General features: G+C 43.9%; 3 protein-coding genes across 3 annotated transcripts in view; 2 read left to right on the forward strand and 1 right to left on the reverse strand.

Annotated features, from left to right (window-relative positions):
- Positions 1 to 5,567, forward strand: part of ENTPD7 (ectonucleoside triphosphate diphosphohydrolase 7) — a 45,668-nt gene extending 40,101 nt beyond the window's left edge. The window contains exons 12-13 of the mRNA XM_049764386.1: positions 849 to 1,010; positions 3,784 to 5,567. Coding sequence (XP_049620343.1) covers positions 849 to 1,010; positions 3,784 to 4,015 — 394 coding nt within the window. The 3' untranslated portion in view covers positions 4,016 to 5,567. The remainder of the gene's footprint in view (positions 1 to 848; positions 1,011 to 3,783) is intronic.
- An 8,447-nt stretch (positions 5,568 to 14,014) lies between these two features.
- Positions 14,015 to 26,269, reverse strand: LOC125994776 (cytochrome c oxidase assembly protein COX15 homolog). Its single transcript, XM_049764300.1, has 9 exons — positions 26,140 to 26,269; positions 24,730 to 24,920; positions 24,228 to 24,350; positions 23,551 to 23,737; positions 21,830 to 21,997; positions 20,794 to 20,875; positions 18,125 to 18,279; positions 15,822 to 15,935; positions 14,015 to 14,397 (listed from the first exon to the last, which is right to left on the reverse strand). The coding sequence occupies exons 1-9, from the start codon at positions 26,218 to 26,220 to the stop codon at positions 14,266 to 14,268; spliced, it is 1,233 nt and encodes a 410-aa protein (XP_049620257.1). The 5' UTR covers positions 26,221 to 26,269; the 3' UTR covers positions 14,015 to 14,265.
- A 218-nt stretch (positions 26,270 to 26,487) lies between these two features.
- CUTC (cutC copper transporter) overlaps positions 26,488 to 26,594 on the forward strand; it is a 32,438-nt gene continuing 32,331 nt past the window's right edge. The window contains exon 1 of the mRNA XM_049764326.1: positions 26,488 to 26,564. Within this exon, the coding sequence (XP_049620283.1) occupies positions 26,504 to 26,564 (61 nt within the window). The 5' untranslated portion in view covers positions 26,488 to 26,503. The remainder of the gene's footprint in view (positions 26,565 to 26,594) is intronic.

The raw sequence follows: 26,594 nt of genomic DNA on the forward strand, positions 1-26,594 counted from the left end.
TCAGAAATCACTTCTGGCAGGCACAGGAGACCACATGGGATGCCGGTATTCGAACCAATGACCTTCTGTATGAAAGGCAAACGCCTTACCTCCATGCTATCTCTCCCGCCCCCGAAAATTATTTTTTAAACAAAATTAAAATTGTAAATGAGTTCCTGCATACTTAATATCTTCTCTGTCAACTGCCACATGCTCCAGGCTGAGTTTTTCCTCTGTCCTCCCCCACTCCTAATTCACGTAAGCACATGTGGGTTATTTTGAAATTGGTCCTTGATCATTTGTTGATATTTTAGTATGTTCTCTGAAGGTAATGACACATAAAAAAATACTAAGGATTGGCTTAGGGATGTGACTTCAATTCCTCACCTATGTGACATTCCAGCCCTAAAGTGGCAGAAATACAAATACTTGAGGGCCCGGAGAGATAGCACAGCGGCGTTTGCCTTGCAAGCAGCCGAACCAGGACCAAAGGTGGTTGGTTCGAATCCTGGTGTCCCATATGGTCCCCTGTGCCTGCCAGGAGCTATTTCTGAGCAAACAGCCAGGAGTAACCCCTGAGCAACGCTGGGTGTGACCCAAAAACCAAAAACCAAAAAAAAAAAAAAAAAAAAAAAGAAATACAAATACTTGAAACACAGCAAAGAAAATAGCCACAATTCCATCATCACTTAAAGCTGCTTCTCTTTTTCAGTGAACACTAAGGTGATGTTGGTGAAATTTAGCTCATGTGGAGGTGTGAAGTGGGGAGAGATGGATTTTCTTTAACTTCTTCTAGGAATATGTAAAGAATATGCATTGGAATTTTTTCTTTCCTTCTTTAAGAGTGTTACCTCCTTTTCATCACACAGATATCAGTGTTTTAAATCTGCTTGGGTGTACCAAGTCCTTCATGAAGGATTCCATTTTCCCCATGATTACCCAAACCTGCGGACGGCCCAGCTGGTGTATGACCGCGAGGTCCAGTGGACCCTGGGCGCCATTCTCTACAAGACACGCTTCTTGCCACTCAGGTAACTGTACAAGGCTGTTTCTGGAGCGAGTATAAATGACCCACATTCCTCTCCCTCCACCAAACAGATTTTCCCCCTATAACTACAATGTGAAGTGTTACTACTAGCGAGCTCTGTCAAAGTGGAAGGTTGGGGTCTTTTTCTTAGCTTTGCAATCTTGGAAACCCACAGCAACTTAGCCCTTAGGATTGAGCCTTTACTACCTTATTGAAGGATTAATTGAAACAACTTTCTTTGGGGGAATGGGGCTGTCTCAAGCAGTGACCAGGGCCCAGAAGCTACTCCTGGAAACACTTGGGCAGGTAGGCTGGATGGTCCTGTGTTCAGCCTTGCAGTATGGGTGTCCCACTGCCCAGGAGTGCTGGTAGCAGCATGTAGTGCCAGAGATGGAACTTGGTTTTCTTTTTGTTTTTTGTTTTTTTTGGGGGGGGCCACGCCCAACTAGTAACTAGGGGTTACTCCTGGCTGTCTGCTCAGAAATAGCTCCTGGCAGGCACGGGGGACCATATGGGACACCGGGATTCTAAACAACCACCTTTGGTCCTGGATAGGCTGCTTGCAAGGCAAACGCCGCTGTGCTATCTCTCCGGGCCCTTGGTTTTCTTTTTGGTTTTTGGGACATACCCTGCAGTGCTCAGGGATTACTCTTGGTTCTGCACTCAGAAATTACTTATGATAAGCTCGGGGACCATAAGTGATACCGGGGATTGAATCTCTGTCAGTCATGTGCAAGGCAAACATCCTACCCACTGTACTATCACTCCAGTCCATGGAACTTGGTTAATAAAAATAAATTTTTTTGTTTTGGGGTCATACCCATTTGACGCTCAGGGGTTACTCTTGGCTGTGCACTCAGAAATCGCTCCTGGCTTGGGGTACCATATGGGACGCTGGGGAATCGAACCACGGTCCATCCTAGGCTAGCGCTTGCAAGTCAGATGCCTTACCTCTAGCGCCACCTCTCTGGCCCCAAAATAAAAATTTTTAATCTTGGGGTGGAGGTGGGTGTTGGGTCAAGTTGGCAGTACTCCTGGTGGTGCTCAGGTATCATATGCAGTTCTGGGAATTAAGTCAATTGGCCATCTGTAAAGGAAGCACCTTAACCCTTGTATTATCTATCCAACCCTTTAGAAAATTTTCATTTAGTAATATGGTTTTAATGTTAAAGCTATGGTATTAACATATAAAGTTACTGCATTCTTTCATCATCAAACTGCCCATGACCTTCTCTCTCATCGTCACTATGTCACCTCTGATCTTCATTTCCCCCATCCAATCCCCTCACCTTCCATTCTTTGTTAATTTTATAATACCAGGCCAAATATTTATTTGTCATTGTTATGGTCTGTCAGGTCCCTTGATTTCCCACTCTGTATTCCATAGATGTTTGATGTCATTGAGTGTTTTGAATGTGGATTTTTTTTTTTTTTTGCAGTTTATTGATTGATTGATTGGTTTTTGGGCTACACCCAGTGGTACTCAGGGGTTATTCCTTGCTCTGCACTCAGAAATCTCCCCCAGCCAGGCTGGGGGACCATATGGGATGTCAGATTACAGTATTGTTGATCTGGCAACAGCTTCCACTTGTTATCTCTTTAATAACTGAGGAAGAACAGCAACCTTCTTTCTTTTCTAAATTTAACATACTGGGGGGAGCCAGAGTGATAGCATAGCAGTAGGGCATTTGCCTTGTGTGCGCTAACTTAGGATGGACCACAGTTCTATTCCTGGGTGTCCCATATGGTCCCCTAAGTCAGGAGTGATTTTTGAGTGCATATCCAGGAGTAACCTCTGAGCATCACTGGTTGTGGTCCAAAAAGCAAAAATAAATTAATACATAAATAAAATTTAAATACACTGGATGCGTTGACTGGATTCAGGGCCATCCTATCCCCCATTAGTTCCATATTCACGTGGTTGCTGTGTAGACTAGCAAGGGGCAAGGCTAATTGCTTAGTTTATGGCTTCCTCTGAACTTTTTTTTTTTGAGTTTTGGGCCACACCAGATTGTGCTCAGGTTATTTCTGGCTCTGTATTAAGAAATCTCTTCTGGCAAGCTTGGGGGAACATATGGGATGCCAGAAATCGAATCTGGGTCCGCCGCAGCTGTGTGCAAGGCAAATGCCCTACTGCTATGCTATCACTCTGGCTCCCCTTTGAACATTTTTTGTTTGTTTTTGGGTCACACCCAGCAGCACTCAGGGGTTCTTCCTGGCTCTACGCTCAGAAATCGCTCCTGGCAGACTCGGGGGACCATATGGGATGCCGGGATTCGAGCCACTGTCCTTCTGCATGCAAGGCAAACTTCATGCTATCTCTCCAGCTCCCCCTTTGAACATTTTTATCTTCCTGGGTGTTTTCGAATCTGGAGTGGGATGGCTCTGAAGGTCCCTCTGCAGACAGGAAAAAGAGAGTCCAGGCGACTACCTCAGACTTTGGAACTAAAACCCTCCTCTGTCTACACCAGGGGTCTCAAACTCAATTTACCTGGGGGCCGCAGGAGGCAAAGTCGGGGTGATCCTTGAGTGCAAAGTCAGTAGTAAGCTTTGAACATTGGGGGGTGTGACCCAAACAACTAAAACAAAACAAAACAAAGAAAGATTCCTCTAGGGCAGGGCCACAAAATGTTGTACGGAGGGCCGCAAATGGCCCGCGGGCCGCGAGTTTGAGACCCCTGGTCTACAAAATTGAACAAGTGGGCCATCAGCTCTGGGAAGTATCACTGCTTCTCTCTGAAACTAACATTTCTGTCTGTCTTCCAACTATTCCCTAGGGATCTACGGCAAGAAGGGGTCCGGCAGGCCCATGGGAGCTGGCTCCGTCTCTCCTTTGTCTACAACCACTATCTCTTCTTTGCCTGTATTCTGGTGGTGCTGCTGGCCATCATCTTGTACCTTCTACGGCTACGCAGGATCCACCACCGGCACACTCGCACCTCAGCCCCATTGGACATGCTGTGGATTGAAGAGATGGTGCCCATGATTGCCGTACAGGTGGGCCCTTGAGACTGTCCAAACGAGGACTCCAGAAGCTCCAGGACTCCAGAGTTGCTGCTCTTTGAACTGATGATTCCACCACTTTCCTGTAATAGCTCAGATGCTGCGCTTGCCTGACTTCGGGGATATTTGACCTGGGAGTTTCTACTACAGAATCAACTTGTCTTCCACCTCAGTTTCCAATTTCCCTTCTGAAAGAAGCTGCACTTTAACTGGTGGAGAATTAAACAATAAGAGATTGGTGCTTGCAAAGGGGACCAGCCTTAGTCCAACTGAAGTGTGAGACGCCTCCTTATCTGATAGATCTGGTATGTTCCTGGATTTTTTTCCAGGCAGTGGGTATACTGGAAGACTCGTTGAGACAAAACTAGGAGCATCTGAAAAAGACATTATAGCAAGAGCAGCTGCCCTCTTCTCTGTAACAGAGATATCAGTTATGTGGACTTCCACAGCCTTTAATAGGGATCTAAGTATCCTACGGTTCCACAGGACAGATAAGAACTGCCAGGCAACCAAATGATACAGCTTTCTTGCTTACTTGACAAAGAAGTCATCATGAATGATTCCCGACATACAAGTGATTCCAAGATTCCCAACATACAAATGACTGATTCTTATATGTGATTTGTGAATGAATGCTGCCTGGAAAAGACTAGAATGGGAAAATATTTTTTGTTTATGTGTGCCTCCTAGGCTGTCTGGGCATTAATATTTTTTTTTTGAGCCATTAGCAAACTTGTAGATTGGAGAAACTGTGATTGGGTTTGGTTTCAAGACGCCGAGCCATCTAGCCCTTATATGGGATGACTCAGAGAGCTCCTTTATTTTATTGATAAAATCAGTATGTAAGTTGGGAGGGGATCAAATGGTAGGGTTGTTGGTAAGGAAGGATGGTATCAGGACAGAGGGCAAGGTAGTAAGACACAAGTTCTTATTTAGTAACATTTTTCCTGAGAAGTAGAAAGGTTCTTCTTATGAATCTTGGACTATCTCAAAGAAGCCAAATCTAAGCTTAGAATATAGAGAAATATCCACTAATAAGCCCATTAGCAACTTTCAGAATCATTGTTAGAGGTGGTTGTATTGATTGCATTTCTGCAGATGAGGAGTGAGAAGAGAAAGGAAAGTTGCATTACAATGAGCTCTGTTGTCCTTTACATGAGAACAGTTACTTTGCACATGGGTTTCTTTCTCATCCACTCCACTTCCCCTGTAGTCTTTACCCTCTGCCTTTCCTGATGGAGTCTTGATGGCTCTTAAGTATATGCTGCCAGGGCCAGAGTAGATTGCTTCCTTTTGTTATCTTTGATTTCTAGGATAGATGAGTAGGGAAATTGTCCCTAACTTTAAAGAGGGGAGAAAAGCTGAATAAAGTCCATACTGGGAACAGAAAGAAATCAAATGCCTCATAAAACAGGAAAAAGCAAGCAGGCAAGACCCTCCTGTAATAAATGGGGATGGAAATCAAGTGGCTGAAGAGGTCATAGACTTATTGGTTTTCAGCATTGATAAAAATGGAATGTTGGAATTTTTATTTTATCTTTTCATTAAGACTCGTTATAGCAACTTCATTTTAAGCAACTTCTCTAATTTTTTTTGTTTTTGTTTTTGGGCTGCACCTTTTGATGCTCAGGGGTTACTCCTGGCTCTCTGCGCAGAAAAAGCTCCTGGCAGGTTCAGGGGACCATATTAGACGCCTGGGTTAGCTGCGTGCAAGGGAAATGCCCTACTGCTGTGCTATCACTCTGGCCCTGCAACTTCTGTAATTTTTAAGACTTTTACATTGCCTCTTAAAATTTTTTTCTGGGCCAGAGCAATAGCACAGTGAGTAGGATGTTTGCCTTACATGTGGCCAACCTGGGTTCCATCCTGACATCCCATGGTTCCCCCAGTTCACCAGGAGTGATTCCGAGTGCAGAGCTGGAGTAACCCCTAAGCACTGCTGGGTATGACCCCAAATAAAAAACTATTTATTTTCTTGTGTTCCTGTAAAAGAGCCCTGTGTTGATAACGTTAAAGTATGTCTTTCTGTTAATCATAGCCTATTCAGATCACTTTTTTTTCCTCACCTTTGTTTCCAAATGCATTATTTCCTTGTGAGATCAGACTAGTGTTTCTCGATCTTTTTCCAGCCCTGGTCCCTTTCAAACTTTGTTTCCTTCCTGTGGCCCCTGTCCCACCTGTGAGCCTCCTAGTAGGGTGTCATAGCTGCTCCCATTCCTATTTACATAATTTTTATTGTGGCCTCCTAGGAATATCTTAGGGGCCCCCATGAGGGGATATGACCCTGAATGCTGAACTAGAGAATAATCTAATCCAGAGTTCACTGACTGGCTGGTAGTGATCATGTGATATGTTCCAAATGGAGTTTAAAGGGGAGGGGTGATGATTATTCCTCCTTTAAAGCCCTTATTCGAAAGGTATTCATTTTGGTTATAATCATAACAGCTACCATTTATTAGGCAGCAGTGTATCAGATGTTTGTGTCTTATTTAACCATTATGACAACCTTTCAGATGGATGATTATGTATTCTCTTTATAGCTGAGAAAACTCAAATACCTGTGCTCATCATTTTTCAATATAAATGCATTCCTTTTGTAAAATATACTGTAATTGGTGTTTTTAGTGTTATATTTTTAGTAATACAGAATCTAAGCTTTGTCTTCATTACCTTATGATTTCTCAGAGTTCCATGTTATAAAAATCAGATAATTTTTTTTTTTTTTTGGTTTTTGAGCCACATCTGGTGACGCTCAGGGGTTACTCCTGACTATGTGCTCAGAGATTGCTCCTGGCTTGGGGGACCATATGGGACTCTGGCGGTCTGTCCTAGGTTAGCACATGCAAGACAGATGCCCTACCGCTTGTGCCACCACTCTGGCCCCATAAAATCAGATAAATTTTTATCATACTTCCTAGAAGGAAATGTTTTCTTTATTCCTTTTTTTTTTCTTATTTTGAGCCATATCCAGTGGTGCTTGGGGACACTCGTTGCAGTGTTCAGAGGACTAGTTGCAGGGATTGATCCGGGCCTCCTGCATACAGCATGTGCTCAGCCCATTTGGACCAGAGAATCTTTGATGCTGGTATTGGTTCCCGTGCTTGTTCTGTTTATCATAACAAAGATTTTTAGTGACATTTCATTTAAAGTGAAATCTAATGAAATTTAGTGAAATTTTATTAAAAATGTTTCTTCCTTGCTGAGAACCAGTCATTTACATATAGATTTCTCATAATTAAATTCTCTAAACTCATAGAGTCAAATAATGTGTTGCTTTTCATTTTTTCTAGGCCTCACTTATGGGTTGTTTTTAATATTTTTATGTACATTCCTGCATTTTGAGTGGTCTAAGCCAAAAGCCAAATGCTTTACCCTGGTGTTCCTCTGTCAAGTTGATTGTTTTCATACAATTCACATTCCACTGGTTCCTTTGAATTCCCCAGAGCCTAACTGCAACTAAAGTGAACCTGAACTGTTAAGGGCACTTTGTTTCTCCTGAGACCCATCATAAATGTCAGAATTAGGCTTTATTCATTATTGCTGGCACAACCATCACTTTCCTCAGAATTCTTGTCACTAGAATGTCAAGAAAATGTGTGCCTGGTTATACACCATTCCATCCAATGAGTTGCAATTAACAAGTCAATTTATACTATCTTCTCCCTGAGTTGATTTTCCTTGGTCAAGGAAATTTTAATCATTTTTCACCAACCTTGTGTTTATTCTCCAGAAATAATTCAAAATATGTGGGCTCTCCACTCCTCCACCCAAGACTTTCCTTTTCCTTCAAAGGCCTAAGACCTGAGGATTGAAAAATAGTCGACAAAAGTCTGTCCTGTGCTTGCTGAATACTGACGATCACATCCACAATTATGTCTCTGGAATAAAGCAGAGACAGCTCCTGGCAAGCCTTTCCCCATACACCTCTTTTTTTGGTTCTTGCTTTGCTGTTTATTAGAAGTGAAGGGCTCCCAGGTAGCACAATTTAGGGGAAAGAGCAGTGGACTTCACACCAGCAGACATGGGATCTGTCCCAGCTCATTGTTAACGAATTCTGGTCTTCCAGCCAAGTCACTGACCCTCTCTGGTTTATTTGTCATCTGGGAAACAAGGTGGTTAGAACCATATGAGGCCATTCCAAGGGAACTGAAGGCACGAGATAGGAGACAGGACAGTATGAGGTCCAGCCCAAGGTAAGTGAAGGCAGGAGAGATGGTAGAAAATACCATTTCAGGGTAAAGCATTTGGCTACTGGTTTAGACCAGACTGTACAAGAAAGCCAATGGCCACTTCATTTCCCTAGCACCTGATATTAATTTAAGGTGGAGGGAATCAAATTTTCAGCAACTGTCATAACATAATTTCAGAAGTTGAGACTTTGAAGGCAGGATCTTCAGATTCTTTGTATTATGAAATTGAGGCTGAGAGTGGTAGCACCCCCAGGTTTCTCTCTGAACCAGACACACTCCATGCCCAGACAGCTCCTGGACAATCTTCCTATAAGATTGTCTTTCAGAGCAGGAGAGTCCAGCAGGCAGCACATTGGCATCATTGGCACCGCACAGAATCCCCTGAGCCCCAGTATGAGTGAGCCCAGAGCATTACCAGGTATTGCCCAAAAGCCAAAAAAAAAATCAAGATACTTCCAACAGCATCTATTCTTCATGACCTGCTGGGCGTAGCTGTCCCATCCTTGTAACTGCTATTATAGTACTAAGGCAGAGGTGGCGAACAAGTTCGACACAAAGAGCCAAAGTCAGAGAGCCACACCACACAGTGACCTGCCAAAACAGACAAACACTCACACAAAAGCATCTAATTTTAACAGTAATATATTAAACACATATTGCATTTTGCCATTTTGAGTGAGGGTCAAAATCCTGCAGTGATGGTGAGGGTGTGCTGCGTCCTCCACACTAAGAACTAACGGCAAGATGTGACACAACATGTGACACATGGGTTCCCCGCTCGCTGGCCCGTGCAGTTGTTTCTGAGGGATGGGAGATGATGCAGCCTGGGGGCTGGACTCCGCGTTCAGAGATCTCTCCTCAGAGGTCCCTCCTCAGAAGCAGCAGAACAAAATTCAAACTTGGCAAAGAGCCACAGTATACAAAATAATGATAAGAGGCAAAGAGCTGCATTCATTTTGCCGGGAGCCGCATGCAGCTTGAGAGCTGCATGTTTGTCACCCCTGTACTAAAGTTTCATTGTCATCTACTTTCTTTCTTTCTTTTTGGTCTTTTCGGGCCACACCGTTTGATGCTCAGGGGTTACTCCTGGCTAAGCGCTCAGAAATTGCCCCTGGCTTGGGGGACCATATGGGACACTGGGGAATCGAACTGCGGTCCTTCCTTGGCTAGCGCTTGCAAGGCAGACACCTTACCTAGCGCCACCTCGCCGGCCTGGTCATCTACTTTATTTATTGTCTTGTAAAATGTTTAAGATAGTAGACATCACTTTTAAGTAATTAGTTTAATTTTTCAAATATCTCTAGGCAGGGCCTCCAAGAAATTCATCTGATGGAAATCATTTAAATTAAGGTATATAGCCAGTAGATCCACCTTGGAAACTTAGTTGTAGTTTTTGGGCACTTCCAAACTTTCAGAAACAGAATGCTGTTTGTTCTTTTTGTTCTTTCATCTTATTTTCAGACTAATTCAGAAGTGTCTAAGGAGTCTGCCATTTTTTTTTTTTTTTTTTGGTTTTTGGGCCACACCCGGTGACGCTCAGGGGTTACTGCTGGCTATGCGCTCAGAAGTCGCTCCTGGCTTGGGGGACCATATGGGACGCCGGGGGATCGAACCGTGGTCCATCCTAGGCTAGCACAGGTAAGGCAGGCACCTTACCTTTAGCGCCACCGCCCGGCCCCGAGTCTGCCATTTTTGCTATGAAATACCAGCCAATTTCAAATGAGATTCAGCTGATATGCCTTTGACTGCCACCACAAAAATCACCTGCTGTCAGGTTGACGATTTTGTTAGTGGTATAAGAAACATTTGTTCCAAAGACTTCTTTTTATATCCTAATAGACTCTGGTAGTATCACACAAGCCCTTCCCTTGTAGGTCACTACTAAGTTTGGGAAACATTTTTTAAAGACTGAGGAGAGAAAATATCACTTCTGCATTTTGTGGAGAAAGATTCTCCGAAATTAGATACAGAGATTCCCTTGTTCATTTCTTATTTCTTTTGGGCCACAGCCAGCCATACTCAGGGCTTACTCATAGCTCTGTATTCAGGAATCATTCCTGGTGGGCTCAGGAGACTATTTGGGCTGCCAGGAATCAAACCTGAATCGGCTGTGTGCGAGGCAAATGCCCTATCTGCTGTACTACTGTTCTGGTCACGACTCTTTTATTCGTAAAATCAAATCATCACCCTTTCTCTAGGGCGTTCCTTTCAAAATGTTTTCGATCATGGCTTGCCATTCTTAGAAAACCCAAAGTTGACATCTTGAATCATAGGCTATTTCGGGCCCTGCATGTGTGATCACAAGCAGTCCTGAAGCCTGGCTACTCCTCTGACTCTCCCACTCTAGCATCCCCGATAGGTTGACAATTGCCCCTCTCCATACTAGTGTCCCTTCCCAAGCTATCCTAGAGATCACGTGAGGTGCTTGGCCCTTTAGAACTGCCCCTTACTAACGTCATAAAAATCTGTATCTGTCAGCAAGGTTCCTAGACAAATGCTTTGATTACTGATCTTCCTTTCAGTAAGCTGTTTTTGAAATTTTTACTCCCTTTTACCTGAGAAGCCCTAAAGTATGTCTCATCTCCTCCTTTATTTCTGCCATGAGCAATGGTCTCTGAGCTGTGTTGAAAGGCATTCTTTTGTGAGTCACAACTAGGTATGGCTTTCTCATTTGTTGGAAACAAAACAAAACAAAAACCTATCTTGTTTCACTTTGGGATTTGCTAAGATTGTATGTTTTGCTAGTGCCTCCCATTCATTTTTGCTGGTTTCAAAAACTATTGCTATTATTGTGGGGTCTACTGAGTAAAACATACAGTGGCTTCATGAAAGGTGGCAAGTCCCCTTTATGCAGAGACATGGGCCTATGTGTCACAGCAATTGTGCTGTGTTTTTGCAACCAGAAGCAGGTACTCATAACCCCTGCCACGAAGGACAGCACTTGTCAGTATAAGTTAAAGGCTGAAAATCCAGGGCTGAAAAGACAGCTTGATTAACCAGATCATGTTTTGCATGCAGGTGACCCAGGGTTGGTCCTCAGTATCACTTATGGTTTCCAGAACATTGTCCAGAGAGACGCCCAAGCACAGAGCTAGGAATAGTCCAGGAACCACGAAGTATGGCTCCCAATCAAAACAAAATTAAAAGACTCAGGAGTTATTTTTAGTTCTTGGGCCACACCTGGCAGTAGTTAGGGGTTACTCCTGATAAGATCAGGGGACCATATGGGATGTTGGAGATCTTCCCAGATAGGCCATATGCAAGGCAAATGCCCTACTACCTGTGCTTTTGCTCTGGTCCAAGACTCAGGAGTTCTTAAAGTGGGCATTTTCAATTCCTTTAATGTTTTAAAAATAACAATTATTTTAACAGAGATACTTTAAAAATATAGCAAATTCACTTAATCTTTTTTTTTGTTTGTTTTTGGGCCACACTCATTTGATGCTCAGGGGTTACTCCTGGCTAAGTGCTCAGAAATTGCCCCTGGCTTGGGGGAACCTTATGGGACGCCGGGGATTGAACCGAGGTCCTTCCTTGGCTAGCTGCAAGGCAGACACCTTACATCTAGTGCACCTCACTGGCCCCAAATTCGCTTAATCTTATAGGTAAGTAATTTATGTTAAGATTGGTATCTGGAAACATCAGTTTATGTCCATTTTTCATTCATTCATTCATGTAATATTTGGTGCTGGGAATAATACACTTAAAATTCAGATAATTTCAGGGGGCCGGAGAGATAGCGTGGAGGTAGGCCACTTACCTTGCATGTAGAAGGACGGTGGTTGGAATCCCGGCATCCCATATGGTCCCCCGAGCCTGCCAGGGGCAATTTCTGAGCGTAGAGCCAGGAATAACCCCTGAGCACCGGTGGGTGTGGCCCAAAACAAACAAATAAACAAAAAAATTTAGATAATTTCCATTCACCAAGAACTCAATGATAGGAATAATTAAGTTATATTACTAAATGAAACCAGATATGTTGTCTTTGTTCATTATATTTAATAAAAATTGGGCCCGGAGAGATAGCACAGCAGCGTTTGCCTTGCAAGCAGCCGATCCAGGACCAAAGGTGGTTGGTTCGAATCCCGGTGTCCCATATGGTCCCCTGTGCCTGCCAGGAGCTATTTCTGAGCAGACAGCCAGGAGTAACCCCTGAGCACCGCCCGGGTGTGGCCCAAAAACCAAAAAAAAAAAAAAAAAAAAAGAAAAAGAAAAAAAAGAAAAATTAAGTTAAATACCTGAATTTGAATTTAATGTAATTCTCTGCCATGTTGGAGGGAGGTAAAAGCTTTAGCATGTGATTCTCTGGGTTAGACCATACTGCCCTCTGCTGACTGAGACAAGGACAACCTTAGTTTGGGAATGAGAGGATTGGAATTGAGAACCTGCTGCAGGTACAGCAGCAGATCCTCTTTCAACTAAGTCAAACCTGTGTCCTGTTAAGTGAAGCTCTGGGTTTAGGCTCCAGCTCCAAAAAAATGATTCTATCTAGTTTAGTTTAGTATCTAGTTATTTGTTTGCTAAACATAAGGATCAAAAGAGAAGACTAGGCTAGAGAGATAGTACACGGGTTAAGGGGATTGTTTTTGCACACAATGAATCTTGTTTAGTCCACAGCACTGTGTATGGCTCCCTGAACCTCACCAGGAGTAGTGCCCCACCAAAGAGCCAGAATTAATCCCTGAGTGCACGACCCACCATAACAAAAACGAAAGATCCAATAAAATTAAAGGGGATGAAAATTCGGAGGCAATTGGAACAGCTGAGGAAACTAAGGTAGGCTTATTTTTCAAGCCCATGTTCTCCCTTGAACACATATCTCACTTGCTTGTCTCTGCCTATGCTTTTTCCACTCTGGGGAAGTCTGTTCAGGGGAGGGAGGGAGGGGAGAGAGAGCAGAGGAGAGGGGAGGAGAGAGGAGGGGAGGGGAGGGGAAGGGAGGGGAGCAAAGGGGAGCGAAGGGGAAGAGAGAGAGAGAGAGAGAGAGAGAGAGAGAGAGAGAGAGAGAGAGAGAGAGAGAGAGGAGAGAGAGAGAGAGAGAGAGAGAGAGAGAGAAGAGAGTATAGGTTTTCAGTATTTTTGATGTTTTTTGTTTTGTTTTGTTTTGTTTTGTCTTTTGCTTTTTTTTTTTTTGGTCACCCCGGCAGCGCTCAGGGGTTACTCTACGCTCTATGCTCAGAAATCGCTCCTGGCAGGCTCAGGAGATATATGGGACGCTGGGATTCGAACCACTGACCTCCTACATGAGAGGCAAACGCCTTACCTCCATGCTATCTCTCCGGCCCCCTTTTTGATGTTTTTCTTTGTTTGTTTTTGTCTTATACCTGGCAGCTCTAGAAATCATTCCTGGCAGGCTAACAGGACCGTATGGTATGCTGGGGATTGAACCCGGGTCGACCCCATGTAAGACAAATGCCCTACCCACTGTGCTATAGCTCCAGTCCCCCCTTTTAGTGTGTTTTCTGACAAACATTAATATAGTTTCATATATATAGGATTCCACTTTTTATATACATTGTTAATAATCACAACAAGTCTGTTTATCTTAACAACTTTCAACGTTATACACAACCAAGAACTTGTCAAAATTAAGAAACTTGACACAGTGACCAGAGTTAATAGTATAGTAGGTCGGGCATTTTCCTTGCATGTGGTTAACCAGGGTTTGATCCCTGACACCCCAGGGTCTATGGTCCCCGAGCCTGCCAGGAGTGATTTCTGAACAAAGAACTAAGGGTACTTAGTTGATAGTCTTGAGTACTGCTGGGTATGGCCCCAAAACAAAAACAAACAAAAAGAAACTTGACACAGCATCTTTTAAAAAGCAACAAATGATAAACATTTCTTTATCTACATTTCACCTGATTTTTCAATATGAAAAGTAACATACTTAAATAACCTTACATGTAACCGTACTTATGACATTCTAGATCCAGTGATTATCTCAAAAACAGGCAAAGAATTTTAAATAACTTGACCAGTTTGGAAGCTGCTTGGTTATCTTACAAAAGCATCGTTCTGGGCTCTCTGGTCCATTTTAGTTCTAGGAAGCTGGTCCCCTTGGAATCACTTTGGGACTCTGCGAAGTTCACTCATGAGCCAAAGTGCAACACTGAGGAGAACCAAAGAGCCTGACTGGTGAGTGGCAGCCAGAGGAGTTGGGACGTAGGTCAGCAGGGTGCTAATGCCCAAGACCACCTGTCACAAAGGAGAGGAAACAGTAAAGAAGGAGCTAGAACAACCAGACATTCATATTCAGAAAAAAATTAAAAAAAAATTTTTTTTTTGGTTTTTGGGTCACACCTGACAGTGCTCAGGGGTTACTCCTGGCAGGCTCGGGAGACCATATGGGATGCAGGGATTTGAACCACCGTCCTTTTGCGCCTAAGGCAAACACCTTACCGCTGTACCCTCTTTCCGGCCCCAAATAACATTTTTTTTTAAATTGTCATGAGTAAATAATCTTTCAAAAAAGGAATTCAAACAAATCTATAATTTCCTCCCTGTACCCCAAATCATTTCCTTAAAGCAGCCAGCTACCAGTTTCTAACTGCCTATCATCTTTATAAATATGTGTAGAGAAGTTTTCTTTTTCTGGGGGTGGGGGCGGCACACCTGGTAATGCTCAGGGCTTACTCCTGGTTCTGTACTCCAGAATCACTCCTAGCAGTGCTCAGGAGACCATATAGGATGCCAGTGATTGAACCAAGGTTGGTTATATGCCCTACCCACTGTGCTATCTTTCCAGCCCCTATAGAGTAATTTTGCGTTGTACTTTATTTTTTAAACAATTTGAAACAATTTTTGAAATTTCAAATGTCAAATTAATGGTGTCAGGCATCAAACCCAGTTACTCAGGCATGTTTGGCATGCTTCCTTCTGCCCAAATCACACCCCACCCTGAAATTTCACATTTTTGCTTTGTTTTGGGATATACCCAGCAGTGCTTAGGGCCTCCTGAATATGTGATCAAGGATTACTTCTGGCCAGGGGACCACATAGGGCACCAGGAAATAATCTGTCAATACTCAATCTGCTGGACTGATGGATTATACTTTTTAAAAGAGTGTACGTGTTTAAGAGAATATCTTGGTGAGAAAGGAGGTTAGTTCTCTATACCTCTGCCAATTCCTGCTTATCTTTCTGTTCACTCAGAGACACAAAATGAAATGCACAGGTTTACTCTGCTCCTTTCTAATCATAGGGCTATATAGTTTTTTTTTTTTTTTTTTTTTTTTTTTGGTTTTTGGGTTACACCTGGCAGCGCTCAGGAGTGACTCCTGGCTCTATGCTCAGAAATCGCTCCTGGCAGGCTCGGGGGACCATATGGGATGCTGGGATTCGAACGGATGACCTTCTGCATGCAAGGCAAACGCCTTACCTCCATGCTATCTCTCCGGCCCCGCTATGTAGTTTCTTATAATTAGTAGTATTCACCATTCCTTGTGAGAAGTATGTCTTGCTATTTCTAATTTATGAGTATATAATTTATAAGTATAAAATTTATGAGTATAATTCTTAGTCTACAATATGCATTAAAAATATTGTCTGCTAGCCTATCATGTTTCCTTGTTAGCTTTGTTTTGGGAACACTGCCAACATCAAAAAGAAGTGATTTGTACCTGTGTATACCCCAAGGCGAGTAGAGTTGCTGCTGCCATTTTGGTCCTTTGTGGCAGGGGGATTCTCCGGGACAGGAAGTAGAGCATTGTGATGGCAGTGACCGAGGAGATTCCCTGCAGAGAGAGAGAGAGAGTCTCAGCATGACATATGTCTACTTCCAGCAAACCTTTCAGTTATTTCCTCTACAACTTCTGAGTAGCCATATATCTCAATATCACTTTCCTGGTCACAGAGAAGCCAGTAGCCTTTAGTTCTACCTGATTTCTTTTTGTCTTCACCACACTCTCTGGTCTGTTACCACTTAAACATCAGTGCTGCTGCTGTCCACCTAGAGCTTTACTCTTCAATGCAGGTGTCCCTTAGGCATGGCCCACCTTTTTATGAGTTGTTCTTGCAATCCCTAGTCTCATCTTTAATGTAGCATTTCTATGACAGGGCTTACCCTGGCCATTTGAGGATTATGATTTTCAGGTACTGTGAGAAGCTGCTAAATAGCAAACTTGCTGAATAGCAAAGTTGCTATTGCTAAAAATGATTCCAAGTTTGCAATCTTACTCCTCCAGAATAAAGGATTAGGACTGACAACAGGGACTCCATCTTCCTTCAGTGATGTTAAGGAGGACTTTTTCCTGTCATATTTCTAAACCTATTTCACGTCTTTTCTTTTCCAGAGCTGTGATTAAAACAATTTTGATTTCTTTTTCGTTTGTTTGTTTATTTTTTGGCCACACTCAGGGGCCACTCAGGGGTTACTCCTGGATATATGCTCAGAAATTGCTCCTGGCTTGGGAGACCATATGGGATGCCAGGGATTGAACCCAGGTCTGTCCTGGGTCAGCCAAATGCAAGGCAAATACCTTACCGCTGCACTATCGCTCCGGCCCCCTCAATGACAATTTTAACCACAATATATGAATTCTGAAATGTCACATGGTGATAGGGATTGATGACACAAAAGTTCTGGTATTCCTCGTTCTAGTGTTCCTTTAGACCAGGGGTCCTCAAACTTTTTAAACAGGTGACCAGTTCACTGTCCCTCAGACCATTGGAGGGTCTGACTATAGTAAAAAGAAAACTTATGAACGAATTCTTATGCACACTGCATATATCTTATTTTGCAATGAAGAAACAAAACAGATACAAATACAATATGTGGCCCACGAGCCATAGTTTGAGGACCACTGCTAGACTCTCTGAGTGTTCTGGACCCTTTGATGTTCAGCTGTCATTTCATACACATACATACATATAAATCTGGTAATATCCTCCATTTCCATCTCAAAATTTACCCCCACTTGTTTTTTTGTTTTGTTTTTTGGGCCACACCCACCGATGCTCAGGGGCTACTCCTGGCTCTCAGCTCAGAAATCACTCCTGGAAGGCATGGAGACCATATGGGATGCTGGGGATCGTATCCGGATCTGTTCCTGGTCAGCAGTGAGCAAGGAAAATGCCTTACTGCTATGCTATCATTCCGGCCCCCAAAAGGCATGACTGAACTTTACAAAGGTGATAGCATCCCGAAAGCCAGAATTTGGCTTGAGAGTGTATGGTGATGAAAATGACGTAAGTGAGGGGCCGGGCGGTGGCGCTAGAGGTAAGGTGCCTGCCTTGCCTGAGCTAGCCTTGGACGGATCGCAGTTCGATCCCCCGGTATCCCATATGGTCCCCCAAGCCAGGAGTGACTTCTGAGCGCATAGCCAGGAGTAACCCCTGAGCGTCACCGGGTGTGGCCCAAAAACCAAAAAAAAAAAAAAAAAATGACGTAAGTGGTCAAGGAACTAAACATTATAGTTCTTTTTTTTTTTTTTTGGTTTTTGGTTTTTAGGCCACATCCAGCAGTGTCAGGGGTTACTCCTGGCTGTCTGCTCAGAAATAGCTCCTGGCAGGCACGGGGGACCATATGGGACACCGGGATTTGAACCAACCACCTTTGGTCCTGGAACGGCTGCTTGCAAGGCAAACGCTGCTGTGCTATCTCTCCGGGCCTAACATTATATTTCTTTTTCCTTTGTTATTTGGGGGGGGGGGGTGTCTCAGGACTTATTCCAAGATTTACATTCAGAAATCACTCCTGACAGGTGTGGGGGTGCCAGGGATCAAACCTGGCTTGAGTTGGTTGTGTGCAAGGCAAGTGCCCTACCTGCTGTACTAACCCCATTTTTTACTAAGGTTTGTTCTAGCCCCATTTTTTACTAAGGAAAGGGCTCTCTTCCTCTCCACCTTACTGTGGCTGCCAGCACTAATTTACTGACTCCTCAGTTCCTTGTGAGCAGTAGAAGGAAACCCCAGACAAACTCACCAGAATCCGGTGATCAAATTGCACCATGGTGGGATTCTCAAACACATTCTTCAGGATTGGGGAGAAAGTGAAGAGATCTTCTGGGATCCAGGATTCTCCCATCTTGGGGAAGGAGTTGTAAACTAGCCCAGCATCGAGTCCCGCCACGAAAGCCCCTGTTGGCCATGTAAGTGGTATTGAATCAAATGAGAGAATGAAAAGAACAAATAATTAATTCTGACTCAATAATTACCCCATTATCGTAGAATTAGGCAAAAAGACTAGTCAAAAAATAACAAAAAGACCTGTAGTAGGATTATCAAATAGGAAATACATATCAGAGATCTGTCACCATGGAAAAATTAAAAACCAAAACCAAAACAAAACAAATGCTTCCACAGTTATATATCATATTGTATGTGAAACTAAAGTGGCATATGATATATGTCCACTATGCTCCACCAAAAAAGCCTAAAAAAAGACAAAAAAGAAATTATATTGCCACCCACATTTCTGGCATGGCATCACCAGAGGTGTGGATAGAAACTCCAGCCGGAGAGATAGCATGGAGGTAAAAGTGTTTGCCTTGCATGCAGAAGGTTGGTGGTTCGAATCCCGGCATCCCATATGGTCTCCTGAGCCTGCCAGGAGCGATTTCTGAACATAGAGCCAGGAGTAACCCCTGAGCACTGCCAGGTGTAACACCAAAACCAAAAAAAAAAAAAAAAACTCTGAAAGAGGTCTGTTAGCCTGGAAAGTTCCCTCAGAGATGCCTAACCTAAGAACTTCAATCTGAATGGAATGATTTTCCCACAGGTCTTGGCATGGTGTTTGCCCCTACATTCTCAGCTCACCACACAGATGCTGCCTAATCAGAGCTTCCTCAATAATCCTATGGGACAGCACTCTCCCACTTCGCCTCTATGCCTTCTCCTGTGTTATTCTTGTTTCCAGCACTGAAAATTACTTAACACACCTTATCTTTCCTAAGTATTCAAAAGATGTAAAATGGATACAGAAATACAATAAATAGATGAAATGAAATGACTTATAAATTAAATACTAGATAAACACACCAAGAGGGTATCCATGCATTAAAGGATGATCCATTGTTCACAAGACAGTGGATTCAGGGATAGTTCATGAAATCCTTATTTTGGCAAAGGACATTTATAAAAACAAAAGTATGTTATTTTACACACAGACACACACACACACACACACACACACACACACACAGAGGAAGGGTGGAATGGGTAGATCACTGGTGTGATGGTTTAATTTTGAGCAGAACTTTCTGGCATGATGGGAATATTTTTTAGTCACCAAGCACAATAGCTGCTAACTACATATGGTTCCTGAGCACCAGAAATATGGCTCCTGTGACTGTGGTATTAGATTTTTTAATTGTATTAAAATTTTAGTAAATTTATCTTTAATATCAACATAAGGTTTGTGATCATTGTATTAGTTTACACTGAGAGAGGTAGCAGTGTGATTTATTATTTATTTATAATAGACAGGGCCTCACAAATGCGAGGCAACGATCATTCTTCTGCTGAACCCAGCCGAGGGAGGGAAAAAGAACAAGCAAAGACTGGTCTAGTTTCTTCAGCCCTCTGAAGAAACTGCTCTCTGATCCTGGTGTAAAGTAACAATAGTAATAGTAGGAATAATGTTAACAAAACAGCTGACATGACAACCTCTACTGCAACCTCTATCACTGCTCTAAGTACGTCACATATGTCACTCATACAACTGTCATAATCCCCATTTTCCAGATTTGGTCCCTGAAGTTTCAATTTAATTTATTTTTTGTCTCTGAGCTCAAAGGTCATTCCTGGTGGTGCTCAGGGGACCACATGGGAGGCCAGAGACCTAACCTGGGTCAGTCATGTACAAGGAAAACATCCTACCCGCTATAGTGTTGCTCCAACACCCAGAAGGTTTCTATTTTACAGTGTTCCTTATGGAGGAGTGTATAGTTGATTGAACAGTCATGGTGGTGAATTGAATTTTAAAGTATCTTTGTGTGTAATTTGTAATTCAGCTACTAACATGGCTTAAAAAAATAACTGTATATATATGCTTATAACATGCTGTGATATACATATATAATGAAATGGTTAGGCAAACTCATCTCCTTTGTGAAATCTACTCTCAGCAGTCACTACTTGCCTTACGTAATACACAGTGAAGCTGGGATTGGAACTGAGGCTAGATTTCAAGCTAAAAATCTAGGGTGGTAGTAAACCATTATGGTCAAAATAAAAATTATATATTTAAAAAAAATCTAGGTGGTGTTCAAAAATGTTCAACTGTCTATAAAACCGAACATTTGAAAGGAAGAAATATAAAACGGTGGGCCCGGAGAGATAGCACAGCGGCGTTTGCCTTGCAAGCAGCCGATCCAGGACCAAAGGTGGTTGGTTCAAATCCCGGTGTCCCATATGGTCCCCCGTGCCTGCCAGGAGCTATTTCTGAGCAGACAGCCAGGAGAAACCTCTGAGCACCGCCGGGTGTGGCCCAAAAACCAAAAAAAAAAAAAAAAAAGAAATATAAAACGGTGATGATGGTTGACTGTGAGAGAGGAGTGAAATGGAAATATTGAAGTGCAGGAGATGAAGGCCAAACATGAAGCAAGAAATCCTATTAAGAGTTCAGGGGCCGGCCATGCTGAGGAATCTTACCTGAGAGTGCTGTTAGGAATACCAGACCTGTTGTTCCATGGGCAAAGCGTCTCAACCACCGCAGCTGCCGGGTTTCAGGCAACTAAAAGACCAAAGAAAACCATTCACATAAACTGTACCATATATTCGTTTGAAGTACCACCAAGATCTCCAAAGCAACTCCACAATGTAACTTAAGGTTAGCTCTTCCCTGACACCTAGACTAGATTCGCTCCTAGTGGGGGGCTAGAGACATAGGACAGATGTCTATTTCTTGCCTTGCATGCAGTTGACTCCAATTCAATTCCTAGCAAATTTATTTTCCCTGAGTACTGTCAGGAATGATCCCTGAGTACAGTAACCTCTGGGCACTGCTGAGTGTGGCCCTGGCAGGTCTCCATCTAAATAATAAGCAACATCATCATTTCCTCACATTGTATATTCAGCAATAGGTTGTTGCCCTTGGTCTCTCTCCTTCCAGCCTTCTCTGGACTCAACAGCACAGTGACAGAAATCTTGGAAATCTCGCTTGCTGATAATCCTGGATTTTCCTAAAACTCACATTTTCACCTCTTCTCACTGGCAATGCTGATAAAAGTATCGGCCCTCAGATTAATTCTCCCTTGAAGACCTGCTGCAGCTTTTCTTCCTTTGCAGTAAGTATGGTATTTATTCAGACCTCAGCATTCTTTTTTCATTTTTGTTGTCGTTGTTGTTGTTGTTTTGTTTTTTTGGCCACACCCAGTGACATTCAGGGGTTACTCCTGGCTATATGCTCAGAAATCGCTCCTGGCTTGGGGGACCATATGGATGCCAAGGATCGAACTGAGGTATGTCCAGGGTCAGCTGAGTGAAAGGCAAGCGCCCTACTGCTGCTCTACTACTCTGGCCCAAGTTAGTACTTTTAACTTAGACTATATCTACTTCCAAAACATCAATGTATACAATTAAATGAATGCATGCAATTTTGATTGGTAACTTCCACTGGGACCAGAATTTCTTTGCCTTTCCATTTCTCCGCTCCTGCCGATGTTGGTGACAATAGAAACAGACTCACCTTGTGTGGTGGGAGCAGCAGTGAGAGGGAAGTCCACAGGCTGGTGCAATAAAGGACCAGGGCAGATCCCAAGTGTGCAGCTAGGCGATACTGACTAACCCGAGGGATGTCGTGGGAATCTGGTTTTTCTTCTAATCCACTTTTCACCATATACCATCCTAACAGACCCTAGAGATGAAAGGAGCAGAGGCCAATAAAACCCAGTTAATCTGGGGCTGGAGAGATAGCACAGCGGCGTTTGCTTTGCAAGCAGCCGATCTAGGCCTAAGGTGGTTGGTTCGAATCCCAGCATCACATATGGTTCCCTGTGCCTGCTAGAAGCTATTTCTGAGCAGATAGCCAGGAGTAGCCCCTGAGCCAAGTGTGGCCCAAAAAAGAAAAAAAAAGAAAACCCAGTTAGTTAACCCCATCAATTTTGCTCCAGGAAAAAGCAAACTACCAGCCACATGGCACTCTCTACCTCACCATTACTTTCTAGGACCTGTCACCTCTCAGTCACTTAGGAATCGGGACCACATATTTGCAAATAGCACATATTTGCATGTAAGCAAAAACACATGTTTAATCTAATTTACCTAATCTAGCTTAAACTAACATCATGCAAACCAGTCAGACCAAATAAAAGGAGATAGGAGCCTGAAGAAACAGTGCAGTGGGTAAAACACTTGCTTTTCAAGAGCTGACCTGGGTTCAATCCCAGGCATCCCTATGGTTCCCTGAGCATAGCTAGGAATCATTCCTGAGTTCAGAATAAGGAGTAATCAACCCCTGAACATCGCCTAGTATGGCCTCACTCGAATAAAAAAAAAAAAAGGAAGAGACAGAGCTGTCTTAATAAAAACTAGATTGGTTCTCAATCGCACCTAAACCCCTAACTAGGGAATCCTTCAAAGCTTTTTAATAGCAGTTTAACTTATATATTTATTCCTCCCCTTTTTGGCAATTCTGGGGATTGAACCAGACCCTCATACATGTCAAGTATGTACTCAATCGCTAAGCCATATTTCTGACCCCTCAACTTATGTGATTTTAATTACCATCTTATATTTGAACTCAGATTAAAATGCATCTAGGATCGTTCACACCAGAAAATATTGCTTTCTTTCAGAAGTTTCTTATTTGTTCTGTAGCATTCTAGTATAGAAATCCTACTTCCCCCATCTAATAGGTAAATTAGTATAAGAGAAGAGCTAAGAACCCAAGAGCAGGGCTATGATGGGAAAGAACCGCAATTACATGACATGTATTTACTGAGACCTTACTAGACTGGCCTAAGTATTTTATAGTTATGATCTCAACACACATAAATAGGGGGCACTTTTTTGTTTGTTTGTTTGTTTTTTGGGCCACAACCGGTGGCGCTTAGGGGTTCCTCCTGGCTCTATCAGAAATCGCTCCTGGCAGGCTCGGGGACCATATGGGATGCCGGGATTCAAATCAACATCCTTCTGTATGAAAGGCAAAAGCTTTACCTCCATGCTATCTCTCTGGCCCCAACAGGGGGTACTTTTATTATACCAGTTTATAGGAAGGAAAAGCAGAGCTAAGAGAGGTTAGATAACCTGCCCTATTATAGAGGATCTGGGCCTTGAAGCTTGGCTGGTAGACTAAAATCTGTGGCCCTATCCTTTCTATTACACTACCTCAAAGATTACTGCCTTAATACATGCCAGTAGGGAAGGTCTTGGGAGCAACTCTGGTTTGCCAACCTTGAATCTCACCTGGAAGCAGACTAAACCACAGAGGGCAAGAACCCGTCCTTTCATGCCACGGCTGAGCCAGCCCTTTCTCCAAAAATAAGCAGCAGGCAGGATGTACGCCAGGCCTACCAGGCGACCCCACATTCGGTGCGAATATTCCATGTACCAGATGAACTTGAACTCTGTCAATGTCATGTCATGATTCAAGCTAGGTGAAAGGGAAGTCAAAAAAGAAGAAAGAGGAAACATCTCTCTGATTTCCTTTTTTAGATGTAATGCTGGGAATATTCTCTATTCTTTTTTTTTTTTGCATTCTCTGTTCTGACCTCTGAGAGCCCTGCCCTCATCTTGCCCAGACACCTCAGGACCTATCACTTTGGAATTAGATGCTTATAGAGTTGGGCAGTCACTAAATATAAAGGAGACAAACCTAGTAAAAACAAACAAACAAAAGAACAAGCCAAATCTTACTATAACATGAACTAAAGAAGGGCTGGAGATATAGGATAATGGGTAAGGCACTAGCTTTGCATTTGGCAGACCTAGTTTCATATGGTCCTCTCCGACCAAAAATCAGGAGTGGTCTCTAAACACTGCTTGAGACTGACCCCCCCCAGCTCCCAAAATAAATAAGATTTAATAAACAAAAGATAAAGTGGGACTAGTGGGCTACATCTCCACTTTTCTATAATACTTACATTTTAAATTCAGGAAATTGCTGGTATTTTTGGAATTCAGCTTCCCATTCCTCTTGGCTTGTAGGTGGCTTCATCTCCTTTATTAGGTGCCAGTCTACCATGGAGAGGCCAGACTCTGTCAACCTGAAGAGAGCAAAGAAATCTGAACGTGTGCTCACAGCACGCTGGATTACGTAGTTGATTTATAACACGAACTTGAATTCAGCCCTGCAAAAGCACATTTTTCTATTGCATTTTGATTTCCTGGTCTCTCTGCTTAACATGCAAATTTTATGAGGGACCAGACTGATAGTATAGCAGGTAGGGCAATTGCCTTGCATGTGGCTGACGTAGGTTTAATCCCCAGCGTCCCATATGGTTTTCCAAGCCTACCAGGCATGATACCTGAGCACAGATCCAGGAGTAACCCCTGAATGTGTGTGTGTGATCCCGTACTGTGAACGTTCCCCCCCCCACCCACCCCCCGCCAAAAGGGCTGGCTTGTCAGGAGCAGATTACTCACCTGGTTACTCCCCCGAGAATAACTGCTCCAGCCACAGTGCCACTGCAGATCAGAAGCCATCGGCCCACCACCCGATCGACAGCCTTGAAAGGAAGAGGCACTGTGCTTCTTCCAGGTTGTAAAGCCACTTCAGAAACAGTGCTATACTGGCCCGGCCCCACGGGGCGCCAGATCCCACGGCTGTAGCCACACTGAGGATCAAGAGAGACAAATGATAACTGGATCAACAGGGATATATATTCCCAGACACATATATTCCACAGCTTCTGCCCTGGCCCATCATTATCATCTCCCATCTGGATGGGTACATCAGCCAGCTCCTACCAGAACCCTGACACCAGTTCCTTTCCAGGCTGCCTGAAGCACTTTAGTCTCTGCTTTCTCCCCTAGTCTTCACACCCTCCACGTGATCCTTTTTTCTCCCTTGGGTCTTTATAATGATTTCAAACTTTGGACTATCCCTTACCAGCGATGACCCACCATTTTCACTTTCTCCTCAGGCGAGTTCTCACTTACCCAGCCTGCAGTGCCCCGGGTGCAGCCCACTGTTCTGGCATTTTTGGACGGCACTGTAATGTCCCTTTAGGCTCATTAGTTCCTAGCACCCATTTAACTGTGGGCTGTAGGGCTGCACCACCCCATTCCTGACCACTAAGTTTCTAACACAGCTACAAGACTTTGACACATGAATTTCAAACGAATAAACTGCTGACTTCTCTGGCATGCTATCCCCAAAACAACAAGCAATGGTAAATGATAATTCATTGGGAAAAATACGTGCTCCTCCAGACTCAAGTGACTAGAAGACCAAAATCTCAGCACCAGTTTCCCCTGCTTCTAACGAACACATGTAGCTGGGGATGAATTAAGCCTGCACTTTCTTCGGAGAACGGGGATGCAGCCACTAAGAACTTAGAAACAATAGGCAAATGTTCAAATACTGCTGGTCCGGAGCAATAATACAGTATGTAAAGCTCTGGTCTTACAGGAGGCCTACCCAGTTTAAATCCTCAACATCCCTGATTGTCCTCCAAGCCCCCCATGTAGGAGTGATCCCTAAGCATAGGGTCAAGAGTAAACTCTGAGCATTGCTGGATGTGACTCCCCAACCAGAAAACAAAAACAGCAATGCTTTTACTATGCTGCAGGCTCTGCCCTGTATTAAATGTGACCCCCCATAGCAGCCAGATGTAACAAACAGATCAAATGTGTTTGGTGTTATCCTCCCTGTTATAAACGATGTTATGACATCGAGTCATAGGAAGGTCATAAGAAGGACACGAAGCGGGCTCCGAAGTCTGCAGCTTTGGACTTGTACAGGGAGGAGATGCAATCTCCCTGGAGCTGGGAAAACGTAGTTTGCAGCCAGGCATTGGCTTTCTCTCGGCCCCTTCGTCCGCGGTGCGGTACCTGCGTTCTAGAAGCAGCCCGAGGCACAAGGAGCCGGAGACACGGGCCACTTAGCCAGGCCTTGACAAGCAAGCGCTGCATAGTGAGCCCAGGGTGCAGCCGCCACTCCTCCGCAGGCCAACTGGACCCTTCCGCCCCGAGACGGGAAGCGCTTCCGGGTCACGCCCTGTGTCACTGCGCCTTTTCCGGATACGCCGGGATTGCGCCTGCGCGGGTCGCTCCTTTCGGGTCACCAGGGCGGGGGCGTGGTCTGTCGGGAGCGCGCTGGGAGCGCGCCTGCCCGCGAGGACGCACTCCTCTGGGCGCGCGCGCGCCTGCCGGAAGACGATCTGAGCGGGCCCTGCGGCTGAGCAGAGCGCCGAGCATGAAGAGGCAGGCGGGTCTCCCCGAGCGCAAACGGGCGCGGATGCCTTCCGGGACAGCCGGTGCGGAAGGGGCCACGGGGGGGCGGGGGG

Source organism: Suncus etruscus, chromosome 17, assembly GCF_024139225.1.
Source record: "Suncus etruscus isolate mSunEtr1 chromosome 17, mSunEtr1.pri.cur, whole genome shotgun sequence".
NCBI classification, from domain to species: domain Eukaryota; kingdom Metazoa; phylum Chordata; class Mammalia; order Eulipotyphla; family Soricidae; genus Suncus; species Suncus etruscus.